Here is a 19,267-nt window from a genome sequence, read left to right on the forward strand (position 1 = left end):
AGTAGCGATACCAGGAGGGGAAGGGGAAGGTGGGGGAGAAAGGGGGAACTGGTCATAATGATCTACCTAGAACCCCCTGCCAGGGGGACGGACAACAGAAAAGTGGGTGAAGGGAGACAGCGGTTGGTGTAAGACATGAAAAAATAATAATTTAGAAATGATCAAGAGTTAAGGGAGGAAGGAGGGTGGAGGAGGGAGGGGGAAAAATGAGGAGCCGATACCAAGGGCTCAAGTTGAAAATTAATATTTTGAGAATGATGATGGCAACAAATATACAAATGTGCTTGACACAAAGGGTGTGTGTGTGGATTGTGATGAGAGCTGTAGGAACCCTCAATAAAATGATTTTGTTTTAAGTGCTGGTGTACAGGTAGACTGCTTCCCCTTTAACTCATTTCCCTTGGTGTCCCTGGTTGAAACAGCAGAAACAATATCGGTGCCCCTCAAGAGAAAGGAATCCATTTTAAGGATCGAGTTGAGCGAGATCCGCATGCTTGGCAGTTCCAGATCACCAGCAGCTCCAAGGGAGAAAGGCTGGGCTTTCTACTGGCAAACAGCTACAGTCTCAGAAACCCACAGGGGGTCGCTATGAGTCAACATTGACTGGATGGCTGCGAGTTTGGCTTTGTTTTTAAATGGTTGCCAGACCATTTAGAGGCCATTTCCTAGTATCACAGCGCCACCTGCCTCACGAGCCACTAAGTACACGTAAATATAAACAAGTCTGAGTGAGCCTTAGAGGCAAGGGTGTTGAGAGAGATTTCGGCTTCGGTCCTGTGGACATGTTACCAGGACAGACCAGTCCTTGGAGGAGGACATCGTGTTTGGTAATGTTGAGGGGCAGCGACAGAGTTCCTCAGTGACATGGACGGACGCCGGGGCTACTACGATGGCCTCAGGCTTAGGAACAATGGCCAGGATGCGGCAGGACCAGGGGGTGTTTCATTCTGTGTGGAAGGTCCATGGGTGGGAACTGACTCTATGGCACCTGTGTGTGTGTGTGTGTTGATAAATATCTGTTACCAAGAACGAGAAGCCATGGTGGGGTTGTGGGTTGTGTGCCGGGCTGCTCACATCAAGGTCAGTAGTTCACACCATCCATCAACCTCTCCCTGGGAGAAAAATCAGGCTTTCTGCTCCTGTCAAATCTTACAGCCTTGGACACCAAAAAGGGACCGTCCTAGTCTATTTAAAGGGTCACTGTGAATGGGTTCAATGGCAGTCAGTGGGCTGGGTTTGGGATTTGGGGTTACCCAAAAAGCACTTGTTGAAACCAAACTCCTCACCCAGAATGCCTTCTGACTCGCTGAGCTGACATCCCCATCGCGGTGGACCCACTTGGAGATGCAGTGACTAGCAGGGTGGGAAGGCTCCGACAGGACTCATGTTCAAGAGCACGGCCGGCCCGGCCCCATCAGCATCTCAGCTGCACATGGCAAGGGGTAGTCCTCCTGTTAGGGCCACCACCATCCCACGCCCTTCGGCCTAAAGCAAAGCCCCTGGCTCCGTGGGGCCTCTGGCTCCCAAGACTGCTGGGTATGGCTCACTGACAGTGTAGTTCAATGGAGCGGCTGGTGTCTGCGGGCCTGCTGCACCCGCTCACCTGTGCCCGTCATCACTCTGCTTTGTGGGCACAGGCAGTGATGTCACAAGGGTTGATGTGCCACCTTCCCCGTGGACCGCCTCCCATGCCAGGCCACGCGGAACCCTTGTGGTGGTCATCGCTCGAAGTCGTAGACGCATCGCTGGCACATCGAGTGGCTTCAGATGACCCTCGATGAGGTGAGGGCTGACCACGGGATGGCTGCCTCAGGCCCTTGTCCGGCGTGAGAGCAGCATCAGCGACAGCTTTAGTCCGAACTGAGCGGGAGCCTTTGTGTACGTTTCCCTGCTTTCCCTCTGCTTCCTACATCATCTGCAAGAAAGGTACGCCTACGGGGTCACGAGGACTGCTTGCCACCATATCATGACCGAAACGCCAGCACCTTGGACCAACTGAAACAACAAACAGAACCTCATTGTTCTGGGGTCAGTTCTGACTCAGAGTCACCCAAGGGACGGAGCAGAGCCCCGCGGGGCCCTGAGGCTGTCAGTCTTTACGGGACCCCGAAGCCCCCGCATTCTCCTGCGGAGTGTGATGGCGGTGGGCTGCTGGCCTTGGGCTTGACCGCCCAGCCATACAAACTGCAGCAGTGAGACACTCCGTGCCTTTCCAGAAGCGTGGGGCCAACCGCACCATCTCGCAGCCCAGCACGTGCACAGGAAGTCCTGTGATTGAAAGCGTCACGGTCACGGTAATCCTGGCAGCTCTGACAGGAACCCACCAGAGGACTCAAAAAGACAGAAGCACAAAGCTGTAGCCTTGTAGATATAAATTGGGCTTAAAACCAGGCTTTTGTTGTTTTCACTCAGTGGTTCTCCACCTTCCTCACGCTGCGACCCTTTCATACAGATCCTCGTGTTGTGGTGACCCTTCAGACGTAACATTAATTTCGTTGCTACTTCATCACTGTCGTTTTGCTACCGTTAAGAGTGAAAGGGTTGTTCGACCCACAAGAACCGCTGTGAACGGTCTAGCATTTGAATAACAAGTAAGACATTTCTGATGGAACACCACGCAGAAGTTTTACAGTGCGCCGTTTTGACGGGATCACCCTGTGTGGTTCACGTCTCCTGCACCCGAGTGACACCACGGGGCACACTCACGGCAGTCCTAATACACGCCCTGGGCAGCCCTGCCTCCAGAGCCTTGCGGCGTTTTCACTAACTCAGCTGTCCCCGAAGGCCTGGCCCTGGGCTGCAGTCTTGGGGCGGCACTGACAGGATCCAAGGGAAGGGAGCACGAGGGGGGCTGTCTCGGGGCTCTGTGCGCGCTGTGTGCAAAGCCGTCTGTCGCTTCCTCACCCAGTTAACCTTGTGTTAGGACATGGCTCAGCAATTCCGTTTCCAAGTATATATTGCTTTGTCCTACACACAGCACATCCATGTAATTAACACGCACACATGTTCCACGGGTAATCGTGACCAAACGATGCTGGAATGTCTGGTATAACAGGCCCACACGGACCCTGCACATATGGTATGACATGGCCAGAAGAGGATTTCCTCCCGGTCACCCTCATGCAGGAGCCCCACCCCACCCCTGCTCAGTGTATTTGCATAATAAACGGCACAACGGAATGTCAGGAAGTCGGAAGTCGTGGGTTGTTCTAACTTCACTCTCACTGCTGTCCAGTCAGGCTCACTCCCCCTTCCCCCGGCCCCACCCCCGCCCTTGGTTTCTGAGGCTGTAACTGTTTACAGGAGTAAAAAGCCCCATCTTTCTCCCAAGGAGCTGCTTGTTGTTGATTGAACCTGCTGACCATGAGGATCAGAGACGAACACATAACCATTACAAGATCAGAACTCCTGGCCTTGGGAAAATAAGCCCTTGGAATCAGGGGGTTGAAGCCTCCAACATGGCCCAGCAGGCCCTTAGGGTCGGGGACCTGCCTGGCTTTGGGTCCTTTTCCTGCCTCTCACTGTGCCCTGGCTACATTGTTCTCTCAGTCTGCCAGTTTACCCAGCTTGTTCCTGCCTCAGGGCCTTTGCACTCACTGCCCCCTCCCCATGGCACTCGCCAGCCCAGGTTCCCCCATTGTCCCAGGAGGCTCGCTCCCTGTTGGAAGATTCAGACTCTGATCAGATGTTCCCTCCTTGGGCCTTCCTTCCTCGAGTGCCCTTCTCTCCCTGTTACTCTCTGTGTCAGTCTGGGTACTTTAGAGAAACAAATCCACAGAAACTCGGGTATAAGAGAGAGTTTTATATAAAGGGTAAGTGCACATCAAGAAAACATCCCAACCCAGTGCTGCCCAAGACCACAAGTCCAACATTAGCCAATATGTCCGACATCAATCCACAAAGTCCTCCTCCATCACACAAAACAGACACATGATGCCGACTGCAGGCAGAAAACTGAATCAGTGAACGTGTAAGCATCTCAGCACTGGTAGGGGCCTCCACACGGCTGCTCCAGCACCCAGGGCTGCATTGGGGTAGGTCCATGTGGCTTCTCCTTGGGGATGTCTTGTAGGAAGTGAGTCTTGCCAGCTACAGCAGGGAACTGGCTAAGGCAGCTGCACCCTGGTCCGACCATCACAAAGCAAGAGACCAGAGATCTAGAAAGGCGAATCTCACTGAGCCATTTATCCCTCCGCCCTTCAATTAACCCCACATGTGTTTATCAGCCAGGTGGGCACAGTAAACTCACTACCTCACTCTGTCATCTGCTTTATCTTTCTTGGAGACACAATCCTTATTGACTATTTGTTTTTCACCACATCAGCTCCCTGAGGGCAGGCATTTGGCAGTCTGAATCCCTAGGTCTTACAGGGCATGGGGCACAGAGGAGGTGTCCGTGCACCTTCGGTGAATTCCTGGACAAAGAAGTGACCATTGTCTGTGGAAGTAAAGACCAAGGGCTTCTCTCGATGACATTTTTGCCTCTCCTTTCTGTTTCATGTCTTAAATCCTTGCCCAGTACTTCCCCAACCCTGTTTAGTAATGGTGCTAGCAGGCATCCTTGTTTTGTTCTAGATTTAAAAATAGTGATGTCTCTAGGGGTTTGCTGCTAAATATAATTTCGGCTGTCAGTTTGAAGTTTTTATTTAAAGCACAAGAGTACTTCTTTTTTTTAAAAGCATGTTGAACATGCTTTTGTGACATGTTTTTATGGAAGGTGATTTATCAAACATTGAGCCTGCCAATTAAGATTTTCCGACTGAACCAGACTTACGCTGCACGACAGTCCCAACATGGTTGACGTGAACGGTTCTTTCCATCTCACGTCCAGTTCTGCGTGCTATGGTTCTAGTGAGAATTCTAGATGGGCCATCAGAACGAGGGGGGCTGGCGGGGTGGTGCAGGAACTGATGACACTTTTCTTTTGACTCTCTCAAGTCCTCTTAGGTCCTTCAAGCTGCCTGGGGGGTTGAGGCTCCATCTGCCCTGGGCTCACACTCAGGGCGCTGCCTTCGTCATATCGGCAGGACCTCCTGGAGCTAGTGATCTCAAACTGCTAATATCAGCAGCCCAATGGGTCACCATGATGCCACTAGGGCTCCTCAATCCCCCTCCCACATGGTCTGATAGTTACCATCTTTCTAACTGTTCTACTGGTCTAGACTTCCCCCCGAAACTCAAAGCACTCCCTACCAGGGAGTGGATTCTAACTCAGCGACCCTATAGGACAGAGTAGAATTTCCCCCCTTGGGTTTCCAAGACTGTAAATCTTCACGGGCATCGAAGCCTGAGGAGCGCTAGGGATCTCGAACTACTGACCCAGCTGTTAGCAGCCCATCCAGAGTCTCCTTAAGTCACCTGACCCCCTGACTTCCCACCTAGGCGTCTCTGTTCCCCAGCCTTGCCTCTACATTGGCCAGAGCAATGATTTCTCTCAGTAATTCAGGAACCTCAGCACTGTCTTCTTTTTCAATAATAGTTTTATTGACATCTCTCACTCATGCCCACTATGTAGATTTTTCCTTCTCTCTCCCTGCTGGTTTGCATGCCTCCTTGGCGGTGCAGTGGCTACACCTGCGGTTGCTTTATTGCAAGATCAGGGGTTCACGACTACCAGCTGCTCTGCAGGAGGCTTCTTGTGCCCGTAACAAGTCATAGTGTCAGAATCCCCAGGAGCAGTTCTCCCCTGCCCTACAGGGCCTCTAGGAGTTGAATCAACTTGATGGCAGTGAGCTTGAATTTTTTTGGGGGGGGCGCGGGGTTGTTAAGTCAATTCAGACTAATAGTAACCCCATGTGACAAACATCTGCTTTTTTCCTAGGCTTCGATCTCTAAGAAAGTAGACTGACAGGTCTTGCTTCTGAAGAGTGACTGTGAGTTTGAACCACCCACCTTGCAGTTAGCTGGGTGCTTACCTGCTGCATCACCAGGGAGACTCCATCTCTATTATATGAAACTCCAAGTCTGAGCTCTAGGATTTCGGACGTCTATGGTTTACCATGGGAACGCTAATTCCATTTCGTGTCTTCATACCGGTCTAGCATCTAGTGAGTGCTTTCTGACCACGGACTGGTCATGGAAAAAGCTTTGCCCTCTGCCAGAGTGTGTTGGTCTGAACTCCCTTGGCCAGCCCTGGGCAGTCCCTTGAGGATGGTAGGGTCACACAGTTATGAGTCATGCCTCAGCCAGCATGGTCAGAGGGCCAAATGAATCTCGCACCCTTTTCTAATCGGCAGCTGGGGGGCTACCCCAGTCACAGTCCCCTTCCTTGCTTCTGGAGTCCACGTAGGAGGCCTGGTGGAGTGCTGGGTTCTGAGTTAGGCTGCCAATTGTTAAGGTCAGAAGTTCAAAACCACCAGCTGCTCCTCGGGAGAAAGATGAAGCTTTCTACTCCTGCAAAGAGTTACGGTCTCGGAAACCCACAGGGGCCGTCCCACCCTGCCCCTATAGGGTCACTGCGAGTCACAACTGACTCGGTAGCAGTGAGCTCGGTGTTTGGGTAGTCCCGCCTGCCACCCATCTTGATTTTGTGACCGTTTTCTTTGTCTAAATGCCCTATCTAAGTAGCCACGCCGCTGTGAATCCTTTGGATGTCATCAAGCCTGCATACTGATGGTGCGCCTCATTGGGATGACTTGTCTTTGTCCTGTTTAAAAGGTAAAAAAGGGGCCTTTCTATAGTTGTATAAAATATATTTGAATCTGAGGTCTCCTTTCCCCCTACAACACATGGCTATAAATTCATGCTAATTAATGTGTCTGCGAAGATACTATTTTTGGGAGGCCGGGGCGGAGAATACAATTCAGCCCATAACTCAAATTCAGAATGGGCTGTACAATTCAGTAGTGGTTTTTATCATAGTGGTTTTGTTAGGATCTTCTGTTTGCTGGCCACGGACAGCTGTTGGACTCTACTAGTTGCTGGCTTTATCGCTGTATTTGTTTTCAACAATGCTCTGTTTCTAATAATTTGCTCGACAGACTAATCCAATAAAGGTTGGATTTCTTTTAATAGTTCCCGATGGCAATGGGTAGTCTTTGTTCTAATCTCAGGATGGTTCCTCCCAACTGCCCTTTTCTCCGGGTTTCTTAAGCACACTAGCCCGGCTCAAGGTTAGCCTCTCGTGGTTGGTTACCATTGAGCCAGTTTCGCCTCATATCTACCCTACGTGTGCAGTAGAGTCGGACTGATGCCAAGAAACAAGGTCCAACATGGTCCCAGATGGCCTGTCACTGTTCTGGCCAAAACCAGAGACCAGGTTGCTTTGAGAAACTCTGTTTATTTTGAATTTGGAGACAGAAGGAAACAGTGGGGTTTGCTACCTCCAAACCGATTTGAAGATTCAGTGAAAATCCAACAACTTCTATACCCCAAACTAGGTGGCAAGTTGGGGGGAGGGAATAATGAACAGGCCCAGGAGATAATGAACAAATTTCACAATGATCAGGACCTTAGGCAATGTGAGCAGGCTTCACAGGAAAACAATCTACATTTCCCCCAAGGGGTGCTCAGACCATCCATTGATAACTACATTACTCCAGGGGCTGTTGGCCAGGCTTATCTCAATGGCCTTGCCTGTCTCCCGAGTTAGACAATGCTCACTGATTAAGTTTGAAAGGAATTTTTACTGCAAGTGAGGGGGATGTTATGCTTTGGACTAAGTATAAGCTACATCTTAAGCAGTGCTCTATTCTAGTATCGTTATTAACAGTGGGCTAATTCTCTCCCCCCGCCTTCTATCAGCACTACTTTGAACAGATCTCCACACCTGCATCCCGAAGCCCTTTCCACCAGTCCACCACATGTAGCCACCTGCACCGTCCAGGGACGCCCTGCTTATCCTGCGTCTTAAGTGAATCTCAGTAGGCAGCAGCATCATCCTCCCTTCAAGCAGCTGGTGGATTTGAACTACCAACTTGCTTATCCTGTCGCCAGGATGCCTAGAGATTTGGTTTTACGCTTTAAGTCTGGTCTAGCTTTATTTTTCTTTTGCTCCCAGGAGAATTAGGCAGCCAGACTAGGGACTACGAGGCGTTGTCTCCCCAGTGTTTGCGCAGGGCCACGACAAGAAGTTAGAAAGAAATCAGGCACAGTAGATGCCTATGGAAAGATCCAAACTGAGCATGCTCAAACACAAGCTCCCTAGGCCCAGGTGGGAGGTCCACCTGGGTGCACAGACAAGGTCCAGCCACATGAAATCATCCAGGTGCACTTGAGCTCAGTCAATGAGGTCGGCCAATACATTTAACCATGCCTCCTGAGATAGTTAAAGTTTATTGTGCTAACCTGGCTGATAAACACATGTCGGGTTAATTGAAGGGCAGAGGGATAAATGATGGTCGGACCAGGGGGCAGCTGCTTTAGCCAGTTCCCTGCTTTAGCTGGCGAGGCTCACTTCCTGCAAGATATCCCCAAGGAGAAGCCACATGGACCTACCCCAATGCAGTCCTGGGTGCTGAAGCAGCTGTGTGGAGAGACCTGCCAGTGCTGAGGTGCTTACACGCTCACTGACTCGGCTTTCCTCCTACAGTTGGCATCATTGCGTGTGTTTTGTGAGATGGAGGAGGACTTTGTGGATTGGTGTCGGTCATATGGGTTAATGCTGAACTTGTGGGCTTGGGCAGCACTGGATTGGGATGCTTTCTTGATGTGCACGTATCCTTTACATAAAACTCTCTTATACATATGAGTTTCCATGGATTTGTTTCTCTAAAGTACCCAGACTAACACACCTCCCCAGCCCAAGGAATAAGAGCCTGCCACAGGAAGGTCAAGGGCCCTTCGACTCTGCTATTGTTCGGTGTGGAGGGTGGGAGTACAAAGCGCTGAGGCCCTCTCAGGGCGCTCTTTTGGGACTTCCTGCTCTTAGCCACTGGGATTTCCAATGAATATCTGAAACTTCCTTTTTTCTCATAAAAGTCAACTTGGTTTGCAAATGTGCTGCCGCACGAATTCTTTCAGCAGTGCGAAGCAAACACGGAGGGATCCCACTCCAGAAACCTAACAGCAGTAGCCTGGAGTCCTGAAAAAACGGTTTTTGCTCTCCATCATGGCTTCAGAGTAAAGCCCAGGTTGGAAACATTTGAACTCCAGTCTCGGTCACCTCAGTGCTGGGCATCAGCTAAAACCTCTGCTGTCTTCTTACGTTCTGTTGTTTCCATCTGGGTTTCCTGAATCAGCCAAGGTTCTGACAGGCATTTGTATACAGATTTGGCCCACCCCTCTGTCTGGGATTTCCCTCCCCATTTCCAGCCACTGTATGCCGCCTAATAAGACTTCAATTAAAACCATCGCTTTCTGCACGAACTCTGCCTGCAGTGAGCTGGGAGCAGGAAGAATGGCTTTCTGGGGAATAGCCATATAATTATGATCTTACTCAGTACGGGTCCCTTATCAAAGTCTTATGCCTTATATTTTCTACCTTTTGCTCACATCTCAGTGACTCCTAACAGTCTTAATATATAAATATATATATATATAAATATATATATATACATATATATATATATTCCGGACTTAACTCAGGAGCAGGTCTGATAGAGGCTCCCTGCACATTTCAAAAAGCCCAAAGTCAATGTGTTCGCTCTTTCCTGATACCACGGACACTTACCTGTGGTGGCTTGTTCTCTCCTTTTGGTAGTGAGTTCATGTTTGAGTTTAATTTGTGAGTTACGCAGCCTGGACCAGGAACCCCACCTCCTCCCCCGACCCTGCCCCCAGACAAAACAGACTTGTGTGTTATGTGCATGGCTTCCAGCAAGTGTTGGACTCCATGATTTTCTCACCTATGGAGTTCACGTCTGTGGTTTTCAACCCATGATCTCGAAGAAAGCAGACCTGTCACCACAAGGGGCGGCGTCCCACTGTTGTCGTCCTTTACTCACGGGAAATGTGTCGGCGTCCTGTACAAGGACAGGTGCAGCTCCTTTGAGCACCTGAAGGGCTTCCCAGAGCCTCGGAAGAGCTATCTTAGTAAGTCATTTCTTCTGATCGGCTTTCTACGCAAACGTTCATGTGTTGTAGTTTTTTCAGGCTCTGGGTGTTTTGTAGCAGTAGAGGGTATTTTGGATGTGAAAGGTGTAAAGACAGCCATCATCAACATCCCCCTGTGACATATTGAGGTATAAATTGCATACATTTAAATGCATAAATCATAAGCTCAATAAATTTAAATCCGAGGGGGCTTCAAAAAGTCCATGGAAAAGTATCGTCTTGCTCAATTCCATTTTCCTGCAAGCTTGTGGAAGCCGACTCGCAGTCGGTCTTAGGCAAGCGTCTCCGTCACCTGCATCAAGACAGGATTTCCGTCATCCGGGGAGGGTCTCTCGGGCCACTTTATCGGTGTAGGCACAGATGAGGTGATTGCTTTGTTTGGCCTCGTCTTGATATATAATATCAGGACATGTTTTTAATCGATATCAGCATCTGCTGGGAGAAAAGATGAGGCTCTCTGCTCCTGTACGAAGCCACAGGGGCAGTGGGGTCGCTAGCCACTAACTCGATGGCAGTGAGTGAAGCATGTTCTGTATGTCTCTGTTAGCTTTCTGGGGCGGCATATCTCGGTTCTTGCTTTGCAACGTTGAAAGAGTTCACGCGACAGAAGCACTTTTGTAAATCCACGGTGACTTTTATGAGGGAAAGTTTCAGGTATTCACAGGAAATCCCAAAAGAACTCCCTGAGGGTAAAGCTCAGGCCCCAGGGCCCAGGTAGAGGGTGTGCGGCCCACCACCTTCTGACCTACAAGAGGACACCTGAACAAGGGAGGAGTGAAGGAGGCTTGGCTTCTTGTGGCAGGCTCTTATTCCTCTGGCTGGGGAGGCATGGTTGAATGTATTGGCTGACCTCATTGGCTGGTGTGGTAGTTACATAATCTGTTGTTAACTTGTGACTTAAGGGTGAAGGGGTGGAGTTTAACCTGTCAATCAGGTCACAGCTTGATAACTTCATTTGGAGCCACTAACGAGATAAATAGCTCCATAGTGGCGGGACACACACTCACTCCCTGTGAGACATCCCTGCTAATAAGACACATGCGCTATACTAGAGCCCTGGAGCTGGAGGAGCTATGGGAGACCCCTGCCGGTGTTGAGATGCTTACACCATCACTGAATCCACAAGACTTTCCACCCACTGGCCTGTGATCTTCCTGAATGTGGTGTCATTGCATGTGTTGCACGAGTCTCAAGAGGAATTCATGGGTGATTAATGGAATTATGGGATATCGAACTCATGGACTTGATCCGGGATGGGATGTTTTATTGATGCATAATTGCTTCTTGATATAAAGTTCTCTCTTATACATATATGATTGTTTCTGGATTGGTTTCTCTAGTCAACCCAGACTAACACAGCTGAGTTTAAATGTACCTGGGTGATGTCACATGGCTGGCCTAGTCTGTGTACCCAGGTGGACCTCTCACCTGGGCCTAGGAGGCTTGTGTCTGAGCATTCTGAGTTTGGATCTTTCCATAGGTGCCTGATGAGTGCCTGATTTCTTTCCAACCCCTTTGTTGTGACCCTATGCAGACATCTGGGGAGACAATGCCCCTTAGTCCCTATTCTAACATATTCTTTATCTATCTATCTAATTATCTATCTATCTATCTATCTATCTATCTATCTATCTATCTATCTATCTATCTAGTTTATATACAGTTGTTCCTGTAGCAACATAGGGAGCTAGGGAAGTTGACAGGCAAAAGTCCATATAGAAATTTTGACTCCCCCCATACTTTCCTGTTGACTGGAAGTCTTACCAATAAACTAAACAGTTGATGAACACATCTTGTATGGGAGATACATCTTATACTGCACTCACATAAAAGCTGCATTTTTGGTATGAAATATAAAGGTATTACTGCCAAAGCACAAGTTTCATGTCTGCTGGTGTAGCTACAGTGATGGCTTTGTGAGTTTCCATTTTTGTAAACAATGGTCATTATGTTGGATCCATTTATCTTAAGATGGTAGACAGCTGCAGACTCAATCTGTGGCACATGTCAAGCAATTCAACTTTTGTTGTTGTTGTTAATCATGACCTTTCTCTGTTTCTTGGAAGCACTTCCAGCATCACTAATGGTCCTTCCTATGGGCTCTGTGGTCATTCAAGGCTTATGGCAGTGCATGAAACATGATGTACAATTTTCCAGAATCTTGAGACCTGTAATACACAATTCCCTGGAGATGAACTGCTCATGCAAAGATGACTGAGGTGGCATGGTGCTTTAAAAACAGAATCACCCTATGTTACATGGATCGACAGTCGAACCCATGATGTTCAAGGTCAAATGTATTTATCTCAATGATATGTAAATAAGTAGAATACAACATGGGCTGTTTAATGTCTACTTTTCCTTGCACAGCAATATTTTAGATTTATCCATATTGTCTTATCAGAAATTCATTCTTTTTCTCTAGCTGCAGGGGATGGTGAAGGTGCTTGGTTGCTAACTGAAAGGTTGGAGGGAGGAGCCAAAGGTGCCTAGGAATGAAGGCCTGGGGGATGTACCTCTGAAAAAGCCATGGAAAACTCTTTGGACACCTGGGGTTGCCATGAACTGGAATCACCTTGATGGTCGGTTCGTCCCATTGTATAAGTACCTGATTATTTGATTGTACATTAACTTGTAGGTGGATATTTGAATGGTTCTCAGTTTGGGAGTATTTGAAGCTATGAGTATCCTTGTTCTAATCGTATTGAAATAGGCGCCCTGGTGGTATAGGAGCCCTGTGGTGTAGTGGTTATGCTTTCTGCTGCGATCTGCATGATCGGCAGTTTGAAGACCTAGTAGCTCCTCCAAAGAAAGACTGGGCTTTCTTTGTAAACAGTCAGCTTCAGAAACCCGCTGGGGGTCACTGAGTCACTGATGGCAGTGAGTTTGGTGTGTGTGTGTGTGTGTGTGTACTTTAACCTTACTGTGACCTTACATGATTCTCACAGTGGAATTGCTGAGTTACTTTTGTAAGGAAGTGGTAAGGTGTCCCCAACATGTTTGTTCCATGTCACACTTGCACCTGTTGCCCCATTTACATCATGCAGTTATTTCCTTATAGTCATAGTTTTTGCATTTCCTCGTGTTGATCACTGTGGTAGTTACATACTCTGGTGTCAGTTTGAGGATTGAGTGAAGGGATGATGTCTAGCCTGTCAATCAGGTGATAGCCAACAAGGCCTCTGGGTGGGCATGGCCTTCTCCTGAGGATTCTGGAAACTCCTGGTTTTCCTTCTTGGAGGCAGGAGACACTCTTTCTCGGCTCACTCCTTGCGAGACATTTCTGAGGAGAAGCCACATGAAGCTACCCTGATGGCAGTCAGAGTTTCGGAGCTGAAGGAACAACGGAGACCCCTGCCAGTGCTGAGATGCTTACATTGCCACTGGACCCACAAGACTTCCCACCCACTGGTCTGTGATCTTCCTGCATTCAGTGTCACTGCATGCGTTCTGTGAGTCTGAAGAGGACCTTACAGATTGGTATCTGACGTATGGGCTAATATCGGATTTATGGGCTTGATCTGGACTGGACTGGTATGTTTCCTTAATGTACAATTGTTCTTGTATATATAGTTCTTTCCTATAGACATATGCATGTTTATGAATTTGTTTCTCTAGTCTACCCACACGAAACACAATCAACTTTTCCTACATCAATTGGCCATTTGGGTATTTGTGTAGTGCCGGTTCAAGTCCATAATGCATCTTATTCTTCATTAGCTCATTTTAAAATACAGGACTGCGTTTGCAATGGTTTTTATGTCTTGTTACATGTGTAAGAGGTTAAGACAAAAAGTACTGCTACAAATAGAAATCTTTACTAAAGAAATCGCTCTCACCAGAGTGTGAAGCTCTTGCTTCTCGATCTATCTTCCCTCTTGGCCTACACACTTCTGAAGGCAGTGTCTCCATCTCTCTACCGGATCCCCAAAGAATTCCGCACTTTTCAATGGACATTATACCAAATGTTTGCATCTTTGAAGGACTAACATCATGTTCCTTTGAAATGTTGACTTGGAACAAAAAGATGGTCTTCAAGGGCAAGGTCAGGTCTGTAGGGTGAATGGAATGAGGTTTCCAACCTCTTCTCAGAGGACGGCCTTGGCTACTCTTGAACAGGTGTATTATCTAGATGGAAAAAAATTCCTCAGCACAACTCTCTTGGCCTTCTTCTCACCAAGGCGGTTTTCACTTTTCTTAAAATGTTATTCCTAGTAAGCTCCTGTGATTGTTCTGTGTCCTTTGAGAAAAACCTATCAGGACTTCCCTTTGGGATTCCAGAAGACCATCACCATACATACCTTCTGAGACGACCTGTGTGCTTTTAACTTAACTGGCAGAGCAGATCTGTAAGGCGCCCTAAGGTGGGTGAATTTTGATTTTGTTTAGTTTATCGCTGAAAAAGCTTGTATGCTGCCATCCACCGATCAGAGACCTGTTTCAACATGCTTTGTTTAGAAAAAAAAAATCAATGCATGAACTGGGGCCCTGGCAGCAATAATTCTTGCCTTTTCCTTGTATTGCAAATATCTTCTTTTAGAGGCTTGCCTTTCCACTTTCATAATGTTGAATTTTGATGAATTTTTCCCGCTTATGGTTAATGTCTTTTTATTCTAACTCTAGTATTACAGTATTATGATTGCCGCTACAGACTAATTCTTGAAAATGGATAACGTTCTCCGACTTTGCGTTTTCTGAAGGTCATATTACCTTGGCTACTCTGGGTCTGTTGTAGTTGCAGATGCATTTGTCAACTTATATAAAAATAGCTGGATTTTGATTTTGTTGAGTTTAGACATCATTCTTGGGAAACTGCCATTTTCTAGTGGATTTCTCAGTAACGTCTTGTACTTTTCAAGGCATTAGTGTCGTGCATCTGTGCTTAGTTAGTTTTGCAGGCAGCTGACTCGACGCTGTAAAACCCCCAAACCAAACCCAGGCCACTGAGTCGATTCTGACTCACAGCAGCCCTCTCGGACACAATAGAACTGCCCTTTCGGGTTCCCAAGGCTGTAAGTCTTTGAGAGCAGAAAGCCTCATCTTTGTCCTGCGGTGCTACTGTCAGAGTTGAACTCCTGACGTCGCAGGTGACAGCCCTACATGCCACCAGGCTTTGCTGGTAAAGCACCGGTGTGCTTTCAAAGTGAACGTTGAACTGTTGCTAGTGTCCTGACATATGACTGAGTTTTGTATTTTTCCTACTGACATATTGAAACAGAATTTATTAGGCAAATACTTGTTGGGAGTCTCCAAGCAATGGGGAGGAGTGGCCTATGATTGGAAACATCTAGTTTTCCCGACAATAAAAAAGTGACTCCCGTTTGTACACCACCTCACAGTTATCGCGCGTTTCTCCTCTGAAGAACGCTTAACTCTGGAAATACATTTGCTCTGGGGGTACTTCTTAGAAGATGACCACTTCAGGGAAAGTACCAAATCCACACAGAGAAGCACCTCTTTTCCAGTTGAATGTAGAACAGAGAGACAAGGGCATGGCAGACTGGGTGCCCTTCGATGGAAGAATGGCCAACAGAGAATCACTTTCTAAGAATAACAATTAGAACAAAGACACACGTTAAAATGGGTTGGGATGGGGTAGGGTGGAGAGACTGTACATTTCAAGTTCTAAGGACCGCTAGTGGAGAGTTGTTAGCTTTGTGAGATTCAAATTATTCGTAAGCATCAGATTTATGAATTCTTTATTGGTCAAACAATTGACAATACTGTTTTCACCCTTTGTTTTACACATCCTTTTCTTTCCCATGTGATTTACAATTAATTACCACACTGCTTTTGATACTTTTGTGTCCATTTGGCTGGGCCAGAATTCTCAAGGATTTGGCATTTAAAGCCTAGTGATCCCCCAGGTTATGACCTACAGTGTCACAAATTCCATAATGGGATGTGCTGTGGAAAGTTTTCCCTAGGGGTATGGCCTAATTCCTATATAAGTGGACACTGTGGGGAAATTGTCTTGCTTTACCTGAGTCTGGATCCTGCAACTGGCTTGACTTCTGGTTCTTTGAATTGAGCCAATGGCTTGCCATACTGCCTGTCAATCCGGAAGCCATCAGTAGTCTGCCACTTGATCCGCTGACCGTGGATTGACCTCATTTCTACAGCTGTGCGTCATTTCTTGACATAAATTTATGTGTGTGTGTGTATTCAATCATTAGTTTTGAATCTCTAGCAAATCCATCCTCATACCCTGCTGCGGCAGTTATAGTCTCCTGTCAACTTGCAAACGGGTGGAGTCTAGCCTGCCAATCAGGTTGCAGCTTGATGACCTCACTTGGAGGTGCGAAGGAGATAAAGAGTGTAACTGGAGGCCAGATACACTCTCTCCCTGCAAGACATTCCTGTTGACAGCCACATGGAGCCATGCTAATGGAGCCAGGTCTGGAGCTGGGGGAGCCACGTGGAGCCCACGCCAGCACTGAGAAGTTTCCACCACCACTACATCCACAAGGCTTTCCACCCACTGGCTTGTGATCTTCCTATATTCTGGTCATTGCATGTGTTAGGTGAGTCTGAGGAGGAATTTACAGACAGGTATTAGACATATGGGCTAATATTGGACTTAGATTTGACATGGACTGGGCTAGGATACTTTGTTAATAAACAATTACTCTTTATACAAAGCTCTTTCTCATGCACATGAGTGTCCCTGGATCGGTTTCTATGGTCTACCTGGACTCACACAGCTGCCTAATCTAAAAAGAGCTATAATGAGCGGGGATCCATGTTAACTTCAAAGAAAAGCAATGTCCGGCGCAACTCTTCAGGAATATGTTATATTTTCAAAGTATTTAGGAACTCTTTAATTAGAAAAATAAAGGCAATTGGATTATCTATCAAGTTCTAAAAAGTACCCATGGATTAAACTACATACATCCCCAGCTTAAAAAACAAAGCAAAACCTGCATCACAGTGGTTATGCTTTCTGACAAGAAGGAATAACCAAACTACACGAGTACAAACCTGAAATTCTGAGCACGAAAATAATTTATTGATTAGCCAAATGGTATATTCAAGCATTAGACCTACTGATGATAGAACTAACATAGGTCATGGAGTTGGGGGGAAATTCCATCTAGCACCTGCTTCATTTCAAATTTCCTGGGGAAAAAGTTTATGCATTCGGTAGTCATCCCGCCCTAAGGCAGCAACGTGTGCTTGATGTTAGGGAACTTGAGTAGAATATGAGAAATCTGGTGTACACTCAAGTTGGCAGGTATCATAATGACACAACTTTCAAAAAACATCATTAGACACATGAAATAGCACTGCCTGCAGTGAGAGCCTTTGATAATCAGAGAAAAGAATAGCATTAAATACAATCTTACAAACAGGAAGGAAAAATACAAGCCTGTTAGCCAATGGACTGATTTAAGAATCAGGGAAAATGTCACACTGAGATTTTTCTCTCTAAGATTAACCTTTAATAACTAGATCATTTTGTGATATTAAAAATATCTAAAAAGGAAAATGAATTTAACCTAAATTTCATTTAGGGAAGAAATGCAGCCAAGAAGTATGGAGTAATGTAGCTGCAGTTCTTTGGCTAACATTAAAAAAACGTCAAACATTTTCGGTAAAATTTTATTAAAAAAAAGCAGCAGATCAACATTACAATTCAAGAACCTAATCTAAATATGTACTCGACAATGAAGCACATCTGAATATGGAGAAAAAGATTTTCACCAACACCACCCCCCAAAAAAAAACAAACCCATTAAATAGATCATCTCCAAATAGCCAAATAATAAATCACTTCTGTAGGCCTTTTGTGGAGTGGCATGAACAAACAACTGAACAATTACAGCTGTGGAAACAAAACAAATAATCTACAGTGGTATGAATCCTGGGTGTTAAGCATAATGTGAGAAATCAAGTTAAGATGTTGAAGATGTAACCAAAGAATGAATGTGTCAGCACACGATGGGCGCGTGTGTGCGTGCGTGTAAACGCCTACAAGTCAGCTGACCTACAAGCAGCTGAGATAACTAATTTGTTCAGTTGAGGCCAGTTTTAGAAAGAAAAATCACATTTCCAACAGCCCACAAATCAAATTGGAAAATTTAAATGATAGAAATTAAGTCTCTAATCAAAGCCTTTTTGTTTAGTCTTGAGCTCAGTTTCAGTCCCACCCCCACCCCCCGCCAGGAAACAAAAACATCCAGCATTGGGACTACTGACGATCACAGATGGAAACAAACCGAGTGTCACTGGCATCAGCACCCCCCACCCCCCGCTGAGGTATAAAAATCTATATAGAAATTTGATACTATACTATAACAAATTGTACTTCTCATAGTTCTGATTTAATTTTCTTTAAACCCTGTTTAATATAGCTTTTTTTTCTTAAAATTATTGTAAAAATGTTGGTTTCATGATACTGAATCTGGTTCCAGTTCTTTTTCATTAATTTTTTTATCAATATTCCATATGCTGGCTACCAGTTCTAATCAGAAAATAAGAAATCTTGGAAATCTCTTCTCCGTGATGGCACAGTCAGTAGGAACTAACGACCGATGTGCGGACACGTCTTCCTGATTGCTTCTTCATTGTCTGAGTGCGCCTTACGATGGTTCTTGATGAGAGACTCAATCTTGTAAACATCAGTGTGCGCAGTCTCACTACTTCGTAGTTCCCCGTCCTCGGACAGGAAGGCTGGTTCACAGCCAGCGGAAAGCTAGAGGAGTCTGACGTTTGAATGGCTGATACACCTTACGTCCTGCGGGGCAGGAAAGCACTTCTCCTTTTTTTGCTACTTAAGAAGGTGGCAGACATGTATGCTGAGGTAGCCCAGTCAATCCTTATTTTCTCCTTCTATTTATTTTGTTGTTGTAAATTTGGTCTCAGAATATTTCTGGAAGGGTGACATTCCGAAGAAGCCACTGCTGGGACCGGCTTCCGTTGCAGTCTCTGATGCTGGGCACCTGGCTGTCCTCCTCTGTGGCTTTATCCAGGCACTGGTGACTGTTCACATGCTGCAGGGTGAGTTTCTGAAAATGACAGGGGAGTGGGGGTGAGCAGGACATCTTTACATCAAATTGGAAGCAAAAACACTCTCTGCCATTACATCTGTAGATTATGAAATTTTGGGTAGAAAAGAGTGACTTCATTTAAAATATTGAGAATGCGGTGTGTACTTAAGGACGGCGGGGAGAAAGGGACTGGGGTACAGTGGGAACCGCTGGACCTGGAAGAAGACCCGACTTCCATGTCTCAATTGCGCCATGAGCTTGCAATAGGGTAAACCGACTCCACC

General features: G+C 46.5%; 1 protein-coding gene across 1 annotated transcript in view; it reads right to left on the bottom strand.

Annotated features, from left to right (window-relative positions):
• Window positions 1-15,675: 15,675 nt before the first annotated feature.
• Window positions 15,676-19,267, bottom strand: part of GALNT1 (polypeptide N-acetylgalactosaminyltransferase 1) — a 110,854-nt gene continuing 107,262 nt past the window's right edge. Inside the window, exon 12 of the mRNA XM_075533155.1 lies at window positions 15,676-19,001. Coding sequence (XP_075389270.1) covers window positions 18,855-19,001 — 147 coding nt within the window. The 3' untranslated portion in view covers window positions 15,676-18,854. The remainder of the gene's footprint in view (window positions 19,002-19,267) is intronic.

Source organism: Tenrec ecaudatus, chromosome 15 (genome assembly GCF_050624435.1).
Source record: "Tenrec ecaudatus isolate mTenEca1 chromosome 15, mTenEca1.hap1, whole genome shotgun sequence".
In the NCBI taxonomy this organism is placed as follows: domain Eukaryota; kingdom Metazoa; phylum Chordata; class Mammalia; order Afrosoricida; family Tenrecidae; genus Tenrec; species Tenrec ecaudatus.